General features: G+C 36.3%; 1 protein-coding gene across 4 annotated transcripts in view; it reads left to right on the plus strand.

Annotated features, from left to right (window-relative positions):
- The window catches only part of uggt2 (UDP-glucose glycoprotein glucosyltransferase 2), a 63,848-nt gene extending 53,818 nt beyond the window's left edge, over window positions 1-10,030 (plus strand). For 3 of the 4 annotated variants that reach the window (XM_038301214.1, XM_038301215.1, XM_038301217.1), the window contains 8 exons: window positions 1,035-1,139; window positions 1,223-1,307; window positions 2,902-3,084; window positions 3,269-3,429; window positions 6,756-6,870; window positions 6,971-7,087; window positions 8,912-9,053; window positions 9,219-10,030. In XM_038301214.1, the coding sequence (XP_038157142.1) occupies window positions 1,035-1,139; window positions 1,223-1,307; window positions 2,902-3,084; window positions 3,269-3,429; window positions 6,756-6,870; window positions 6,971-7,087; window positions 8,912-9,053; window positions 9,219-9,241 (931 nt within the window). In that variant the 3' untranslated portion in view covers window positions 9,242-10,030. Of the gene's footprint in view, window positions 1-1,034; window positions 1,140-1,222; window positions 1,308-2,901; window positions 3,085-3,268; window positions 3,430-6,755; window positions 6,871-6,970; window positions 7,088-8,911; window positions 9,054-9,218 lie in introns of those variants that run through there. The other variant, XM_038301218.1, reaches the window with a different exon arrangement.
- The last annotated feature ends 228 nt before the right edge of the window (window positions 10,031-10,258 follow it).

Consider the following 10,258-nt stretch of genomic DNA (forward strand, 5'->3'; position numbering starts at 1 on the left):
AAATATACAAAGAAAAAGGTTTTCATGACACTGTTGACAGTCCATGAACCTTGGTGCATGCTGCTGCATCTTAAGGATTCAAGAAGCTTCCAGCTTCCTCTTGTCATGTCATGTATTGATGTGCCTCCAGGTAAGGCGCTTAACCCCAAGTTGCCAATTATTTTATCGATGTATAAGCATGCACGTTTGACATATTGATTGGGTGAATGCAGATTTAGTGTAAAGTGTGTTGAGTGGTCAGTATAGAAAGACAGTTAAATATTGTAACTCCTTAAATTTATTTTAAGATGGTTACCAACAAATTTGATATTTATTTTGTTATTAAAATCTTGGTCTAAGTATACAACACCTCCCATGTCTTGCCCTGTTTTGTAGATGACTGCTTATTTCTTATCTTGTGTTCTTTTTTTTTTCTTCTAACCACAAACATTTATTTCTGTCTTTGTGATGGGAGAACTGCTTGTGAAAGTTTTGAGAGGTGCTGATGGCTCGGTGTGGATTTATTAACACCTGATCCAATTAACCAAAATGGAAGATGATGAACTTTAAAAATCATATCCAATTTCTCCCTGGTGTGGAAAAGAGCATTTGAAAGCTTGTATGGCGCACAGGGTGTTTAACAAACTTGTTTAACCCCCATACCATCCAGTTTTTGAAAATGTTCCCATCTTTGCATTATCTTAGAAGAAAATAAACAAAAGAATACATCCGTTTTCAGAAACTCCTCTAACATATAATTTCAGCTTTCTAGATGAGTATCAGCAGGAACTGAAATGTCTCCAATCATGTCAGATTTGCTGACCTCCACACCATTTCCACCATCATTATTTTTATTTTATTTTAAGAAAACACATCAGCCGCTCAGTGCTGCATGATTTGTTTGAAAATTGGTTATTCTGTCTTTTATGACTATAATTTCCCCGGCTTTATGAAAGCGTGGTTGCTGCAGTGGAAGTTTTGATTTGTTGCCTCTATATGAGACGTTATCATGAAACAGAACACATCCGCCTCATGTATTCTGGTTTCATTTACAGCATCACAGGTGTTGGCTCAAAGAAGGATGAAAAAGAGAAGAAAAAGGAAGATATTCTTAACATATTTTCTGTGGCCTCTGGTCATCTGTATGAACGATTTCTGAGGTCAGTTTCTTCCCTTCTAAACACAGTGAATTATATTTAGTTGGATCCTGAAATGTAATCTTGTCTCATCCTTTATCTTTCAGAATAATGATGCTGTCTGTCCTGCGCCATACAAACACACCTGTCAAGTTCTGGTTCCTTAAAAACTACCTTTCACCTTCTTTTAAGGTATTGGATTTTTCCCTCTTAATGTTATGAAAAAAATGAGAAATAGAAAATTGTTTTCTAAATAACCAGTTTTTATTTAAATATTGTTTTATTTCTTATTTACTAAATCACGTAAATGCTTGAGAACTGAGATGCATCATTTTCATAGTTAGCTGTGTTTTGTTGAGGCATTCAACAATTGATAAAACCCAACAAGGTAAAAGTTATAGACTGAAATGTCCAGAATCTTTTCTTCTTTTTTTTTTATTAATCGAAAAAAATAAAAAATTGTTGGGAAAAGACGCTCATAGAGAAATCTGGGGTTTCCTTCCATTCTCTTTCAATCCAGATGGAAACATATTTAAACAATTTAAATTATGTTTAAAAGAATAAAATGATTTTACATCAAGGTCCTAAATGTCTTTTAGTTATGATTTACCTAAAAACAGCTCGATTTCCCATAAATGAATTAGGGATGACCCAATCAATCAGTTAGTTAATAATTGGCCAGGTTTCCATTGATCTGCTCTGATCAATAATCCACTGCTCAAATACCAAGAACTAGTTACATTTTTCCTGTTTTTTAACAACTAAGTACTTCCAGAAATGAGTTGCTTAGACTCTTATAGCAGTATAATATGGATGGAGGCAAAGGTATTAGATCCATTCTAAACCCTTTTTAAAAAAACCTTACAGAACATTTTTCCTTCCGTGTGTTTTTAAAATAATAAAAAAAGAAAAACGACAAACGGAGCCAGTCAAAATATAAAGAAAATCTCTGATGATATCAAAGCTACAAAATGTTCTGTATTTAAGAAACACCAAAATTCATATTTTCATGTTAAAATAAAGCAGTATACTCAAAGATCTTGACTTTTTTTGAGCCGGAAAATAACCTTGCACTGGACATGGTCAGTAAATTTAAACATTGTTGTACTCCATCACCATCAGCTGGCAGTACTTACTCATGTATCCATCAACCTGCTAGCTTTTGACGCTTTAGCTAGAGCTTTAATGAACTCCCAATGTTATTGCTGTTAATTTTTCTAGTAAGTCAAGTAAAGACTAATTGGAAAACACTGAAATAATGTATAACAAGCAAGCTGGGCGCCATGATCTAATCAGAAAGCCTTTGCATTTAACCAGAGTAAGCTATCGGTGTAGAAATGAGTAAAGTCTTAGTATGTGGCACAAGCTCTTTCAGTGTAGAATAACCTGTTTGTAAGGTTCTTTTGTTTTTAAGAATTTTATTTGAGAATAAAAATAAAATCAAATATCTTTTGTTATTTTAAGCAGAAATGACAGAAATAAATGGTAAATATATATATATATATATATATATATATATATATGTATATATATTAAACAACTCCATGGTAAAGAAATAAAAAACACTTTACCCCTCTAATGGCAATTTCACAATTTTTCTTCTCCACAGTTTGTAGAATATCTAAATGATAAAATCAACTAGTAAATGTTTTTAGCTCAAACAAAATCGTTTTGAACCTTTAAAAGATTCTGAGCAGAAACATGTTCAGCAAGCCTTGTTGTTTACACGTTGAAAATGCGCCATGTGCACAAATCTGTTAACCTCTTATTTCCTTTTGCTCTTTAGGAGACCATCTCTCACATGGCCAAGTCGTATGGCTTCCAGTATGAGTTGGTGCAGTACAAATGGCCCCGCTGGCTCCACCAGCAGACAGAAAAACAGCGGATTATTTGGGGATACAAGATCCTATTCCTTGACGTTCTGTTCCCTTTAGCCGTGGACAAGATCATTTTTGTGGACGCTGATCAGGTATGGGTACAACCGAACCAGCTTAGGAAAATGTTTCAAGGCAGTGTGTGATTTAAAGTCCGACTCGTTCTGTGTGAGTTTCTCTGATGGTGTGAAGATTTGATGAGATTTTGAAACTCTGAACTGCCATCAGTCTTTTCTCTACTTACCACTCTCTCTCTCTCTCTCTCTCTGGAACACACAGATCGTTCGGGCTGATTTAAAAGAGTTGAGGGACTTGGACTTAGAAGGAGCTCCCTGTGGCTACACACCATTTTGTGACAGCCGCAAAGAAATGGAAGGGTATCGTTTTTGGAAGAGCGGATATTGGGCCTCACATCTTGGACAAAGGAAATATCACATCAGGTAAGAGAACCCTGTTAAATAGAGCAATAGTAGCACTGCTGGGCATCTGATGGAAAATTACATTCACAGCCATAATCGCTCTAATTGAATATTTTGTTGTTCTGGGTTTGAATACGTTCTGTTATGATTAAGGTATTAAAAACAGCACTTATTTGGATATTGTAAGGTAAGAATTATGTGAATGTATTTTAATATATTCACATTTTCTTAACATTACACAGTGTAAGTATACTCAAAGGCTCTAATACAAACTATTATTTGGGTGAATATATATATACCGGTATATATGTGTATATATATATATATATATATATGTATATATGTGTATATATATATATATATATATATATATATATATATATATATATATATATATTTTGACTATCCTCCTTGTAAGAATTGGATTTCATTTAAAACCGATCATTTTCATGATCATTTCTTCAGTCAGCAAGTTTAATGTGATCCTGACTCAGGTTTAATGTGTGTTTTCCATTATTGTTTTGTGTGATGACCACATCTTGTCCAAGTTTAAACTTATATGACTTTTGATGTGAGGCAAGGTCAAAAGATTTTTCTAAAGCATTCAATCTGTTCAGTGCCTGGATATCCCTAACAACAAAACAGCATAATGCTGTTCTATGCTTTACACTTTGTGCAGAGTTCATATAGCCTAATCTTTGTTTGCACTTATTTAATTAATGTTTTCTAATTGGACAGTGATGCTGAAATGGTTTACAGTTGATTCAGTGTGTGAACGACCTAATGGAGTGAAAAACACTTTTAAGTCCTTGGACTTGATTACCATTTAATGGCAGGCTGAAGCCTTGGTGGATCCTGGCCTCTTCCTGGTTATTTTTTAAGGATGACATGTTAGAGTAGGTTTTTGAAGCTCAAGAGACAGGCTTTGCCCAAACTTCCGCTCTTACCCCTAAACCCCTCTATCACTATATAAAGTGGGGACTACATAGGGAACTTTATAGGGAACTCAGTTAACTTACCGTTCGGACAGGTGATCACCACCACTTCGGGTAGAAGGATGACTCCTTCTACCCGCATGGTGCCTGAGCCATCTTTGTTATTTGTTGCCACTATCGACAATGCTTTGCGAGGAGTTTTCACAAAGCATTCTGAGATATATCTGCTGGTCTAGCGACCACGGATGATCACTACTTTTAAACTTGCAATGTGAAATACTTCGAGTAATCCACTAGATGCTTGGACACTCATCCAAAATGGCGTAATCACTGTATAGTACCCTCTATAGTAAAATGGGTGGACATTGGGACAGAGCCATAGTTTGCTGTTCTAAAGGAACCGGGATCATGAACACACATCATAACTGCTTGTGGAAAATAGAAAGCAGGATCAAACTATTTAGAAATGTTGGATCTTAAACAATGCCAAAAACGTCTGAATTAAAAGCTGGATCCACAATTAATTGACAGTATGTTTTATTAAACTACTGAGGTTTGTTCTTATATAACCAGTCTTCTCTGGAATATGGGCTGTTGAAATACAGCATTAAAGGCTCAATATGAATGACTAAAAAAGTATGAATAATACTTAGATTCCTCTGTCATGGTCTTTCTTAGATCTTGACAGTGTGTGGCTTTGACGTCTCCCTCAGTTTAATGGAAAATCAGCCAGCAGCCAGTAGATGAACTGAGACAAATTTACTCTCTGCTTCACTACAGGCTGAAAATAAAAAAGAAAACAATTATCTCTCTCCATCTTCCTGACAAAATCTCTTAGTTCAGAGCAGCATGTGTCCTGTGTGCAATCTGTGACCAGAGAGAGTACAACACACATGCTTTTTTCTTCTATTGGTGGGTTTAACAAGAACCAAAAGCTCCAATCAAAGATAATCGGTATCATGATAGCGGTTTTCAACCTGCGTGTTTATGCCGTTTGCTTTCCACATTCTCTGATTCCCATTAAAAGGAGGAGCCTGATGTCTCCTTTGAGACATCTTTCACATCTGCAGAATACCTCTTAGCGGGATGCTGTAGAAATGGAGATATTAACAAAATACGGAAATTACATCCTATATATTTAGGAGGATCAGAGCTACAGCAAGTGAGACAAAAAACGGCTGCTTAATAGCTGCACATTTGTGCTACTAAATTTAAGATTTGATTCTTCTAAATAACATATTTACACTTTAGAAACTTTTCAAATTACACATATTTCATTAGTAAATTATCTGTGATTATTTATATAAGACACAAGGTATTTTCTGATACTTGTTTGAAGAAACTGCGGCATCAGCAGTGTTAAAGGAAAATCTCAGGAGATTAAAAATACATAAAAACATGTTTATGTATTTTCTACATGGCTGGTTTAATGCCTACCGGTTCCAGAGGCAGAGCTACATTTTGTTTATTGCATCATAACAGCGCAACTTCATTTATTGCATTACTGATAAACAGAGCAATAATTTGGAAAATTGCTTATTCCTGTAGATGAGACTCTGCAGAAGCATTCAGAATGTTAAAGATGCTGGAACTTAGACCTGCATGACATACGGCGTCTTCAAAAGGGTTCTTCCTGTTATTGTTACAGAGTCTCTGGTGCATATACATATATATAAATATGGCGTATCTCTGTTTTTCCCCCCCTATATTTTCATTAAGCAAAGCAGATTATTTACATGTCTTCGGTGGTATGTCTGTCAGCTTTGTATATCTAGAAAGGGACTTTTTGTCCAGTTACCATGGACCTCTCTTGTTTGCCTATTGCCTTCAATCCCAGAACGTTAAATTGAAGATACTCTGGTGATTATAATTGTAATGCAAAGGGAATTTATTGATTTTTCAAGGCACAGTACACCTTGAGAGACACAGTCATATTCAGAAAATTAGAATATTATTGAAAAGTTAATTTATTCTGATAATCCAACCAGGCAACAGACTTAAACTCTGGTTTTTCCCCATGACCTTGAAGAAACTGCTGTAGAAACACAAAAACACACTGATACCACATCGCATTAATATTGAAGACAAACTGTTGATTAAACAACATACCTAAGCTAACTCTAATTGACACTGATGTTACCAAATGAAAACGTGTCATTCTTTACATTAGAATGAAGCGTGTTCTTATTCTTCCTTTCAATTCACTAAATAAAACATCAAATAGATTAATTGAAAATTAGGGATGTTTTGAAGACTTGATTTCTGTTCAATCTGGGGATTTTCTGATGAAAACACAATTTAAGCCTATCTTTTATTCATAAATGTGGACTGAATGAGAAGTATTTCAAATACGACTATGATGAAACCTGAAAGGCAGAGATGTGAAGCTCTTTTGTTGTTTCTATCATCCAGCGCTCTGTACGTGGTGGATTTAAAGAAGTTCCGTAAAATTGCAGCTGGAGACAGATTGCGGGGTCAGTACCAAGCTTTAAGCCAAGACCCGAACAGTCTGTCCAACCTGGACCAGGTACATAAACTCCCCCTGTAATGCATAAAAAGGCATAGATGAGGTGTAACCAGGTAGATCTCTATATTACCTTTCATCATTTCCTCTTCTCCTACTTTAGGACCTTCCTAACAACATGATCCATCAGGTGGCCATCAAGTCTCTTCCTCAGGAGTGGCTGTGGTGTGAAACGTGGTGTGATGACGCCTCTAAAGTTACAGCTAAGACCATCGACCTGGTGAGTCCTGGAGATCTAAACCTTATGATCTCATGGCCTATAATGCTAGACTTATTTTTGACCTCTGGCTTGGGCTGCTATACTTTTAGAAACTTTTATATTCATCATTATTCATATATATATATATACATATATATATACACACAAACGGGGTAAAACTATACTATGTTTACATAAGAGGAAAGTTTTTTTTATATAATAAGAACTGCGAGCGCTATGATCACTCCACTCAAACAGTTTATCAATTTAACTTAAAATGTTGAAAACCTGCTGGCAAAATATGTTCACTTTTAATATTCTGGTGTCTACAGTTTGCACCACATACCTGACACATACATCTACTTCCAGTCACCATGTACAGTAGATGAAATCCCGCAAGTGGCTGGCCGCCCTGAGGCAGCTGTAGCTGGGGATTCCCAGTGATCACCGTAATGTGGGGTCTGAGCAGCTCTGACAAGAAATATTATTTTAAGGCAGGATAGTAATCTTGATGAACTTACTGCGCATATGTTTTGAGTAGGGTTGTCACGATACTAAACTTTTCAACTCGATACCGATAATAAGTAAAATATTCGATACTCGATACCCTTTTCGATACCACAAGGATAAAAACAGACTCTAAAATTCAACAGAAATATTTTCATTACTAAAAAAATACAAGAAATAAATAAAAAAACAATAAGAATAATATTTTGAGGTTGTATGCTGTGCACAATATTAAGCAAGTTTGATAAAAAACTTACAAAATTAAAATTAAGCGTTCCTTCCTTGGCTATGCTTTGCAGACATAACAATGACACTAGCCAAACCAGTTAAATAAAAATAATTCTCAGCAGCTGCACCTGTTACAAAAAAAGTCAGAAACTGAAAAATGCACAGAATTATTCAATTAAACAGTGTTCAGAAAGTGCATTTTCCACTATTCTGCACTTTAGATTGCTGTATTGATACTTTTGAAAATGAGTATTGTATCCAGATACAACATTTCAGTATCGATACTTTTTTTGAGTATCGATACTTTTGATAACCCTAGTTTTGAGGTGGACTTTCTCAATTAAAAATATATTAAAACTACTTTTTACCCACTTATAACAGCAAACATAGCAAAGCTGCTCTCTGCCACTGAATAGAAAAGCAGCAGCAGCATCTGGAAACACTTTACGTCTGATCTTAATGTGGACAAGCATCAAAGAGGAAGCAGCCGGTGTTTCTTTGCTGCTGAATTCTCGTTTGGTGTGAACATAGCATTGCAAAAACACAATACATAACTTGAAGAGATACTATTAACATTTTTATATCAACACATTTTTTATTTGTTGTGTTATCAAGGTACAATTTTTACATACAACTGTATTTATATGTTAATAAATTAATTTAAAAAAATGTAATATACAGCTAGATTCTTATAGTTGACCCATTTCTTTTATTGGAGTGAACCCAATGTTTTAAGTTTTGTAAATACCTTTTATGTTTTTGTGAATTGAAGCACAGAAACGTTTATTTTCAACCTCTAATGTCCATGAGGCTCTTGGCATTTAGCAGGCAGCCGGCGGTGAGCAGTCCTACAGTGCCCTAAACTAATTTGGAGAATTACTGGACGTGCTCCAGCAGACTGAAACAGGAAGCATCGTCTCGGTGCGCTGTAGGTCACCACTTGGGAACGTAGACACAATGCAGGGTATAATGTCCTTTTAACCAAATTGGAAATCAGATTAGGTGCAAATGTCTGTCGCAGACTGCACTTGGACTGGGTAGCTGGCTTGTATGAACAAAGGGCCATTGGGTGATGTGTGAGCGATGTGTTGTTCTGCTTTTCCGGTGCAGTGTAATAATCCAAAGACCAAAGAGCCCAAGCTGATGGCTGCAGCGAGGATCGTGCCTGAGTGGGTAGAATATGACAAGGAGATAAAGGAGCTGCTAAGGCAAGTCCAGGAACAGACGCCTGCCCCCTCACCACAAAAAAAAGGTAAAGAAAAAGGGAAAAGAAATCATTCCTCAGTGGTTTCCTGTTGAATTAATCAAACTGTAACCTTTGTCTGTTATTCCTCCGCACGCTTTAACCTTTTCCCTTATCTAGGTTGTTTTTCTGGTGTATTAAGTGCTCATTTTCTGCATTTCTTTCCTGCGGCAGAGAACCGGCGGGATGAACTTTAGCGTCTGCCAGAAGCATGGTGAAGAGGAAGCTGGCAGCACCTTTTTGCACGCAGGCCACCTGTGAAGCTTGAAGACAGGCAGTTTCAGCTAAACATAGCTGTGGAGCGTTCCATCCCCAGCCGGATGAAAAGGATGTGATATTTTCAGAGCTGTCATATCTGCTTCTGAAGGCAGTAAAAGTCTCACAAACTCAGCACAGGATTTAATTGTTAAAGGGCAGCCAGGAACCCACGGCTTGAAGCTCGATGGTCAGACTGTCGGTATGCTGCTAGAGGAAAATCATAAACAGCATTTTAAAGCAATACATGTTTGCTTTAAGGGAAATATCTGGCATATGTTGCCCTGTTCAGGCCTTGATCTTGATATCGTTCAGTGTTTCGTATTATAATAAACTCAGCTGTTTTTATATTGTTCTTAATTTAACTGCAAAGCAAGACTTTTCTTTCCCATTTAATGGCAAACCAAAGTAGACGGTTTATAGATTTCACAAACTGCATTATAGACAGTCAGCCATTTGTTAAACCCAACCCACCTATAATATAGGATTACTCCTCACATGGCATCTCTAACAACACTGTAAATGTAGCAGTAGGTCCTGCCTTCACTCATTTTACCCTGCATGTCTGTTGTTTTGTCCAGCAGTCCCTGACCAACGTTACTCACGCCAGGTTTAAGTGTCTGTTCACCTGACCTTGGCTTCAACGTTCATAGAAATGATTCATTTTCCAGACTGATTTTTTTTAGCTTGTTCTTTTAATGAACCTCAAGCTAGAGTGGATATCCTTTATAAGAAAACAAAGTGATTATTTGTGTTCATTTTGGTTATCATCAAAGCAAAAAGCAAAAAAATTAATCAAGTTTTAAAATCAGATGTATTCCAGTTTCCTTTTCCCACAATGGAAAATACTGATCCAGTTCCTCAGTTTTCTTTACTCCTAAAGATTGTGCCAGTACAGAGACTAGATTACCAAAAGCGGTAAAAGTTGACAACATCGACTTGTGGAATGGACCCTCAAT

Source organism: Cyprinodon tularosa, unplaced genomic scaffold (assembly GCF_016077235.1).
Source record: "Cyprinodon tularosa strain WSP-4 unplaced genomic scaffold, ASM1607723v1 ctg463, whole genome shotgun sequence".
Classification (NCBI taxonomy): Eukaryota; Metazoa; Chordata; class Actinopteri; order Cyprinodontiformes; family Cyprinodontidae; genus Cyprinodon; species Cyprinodon tularosa.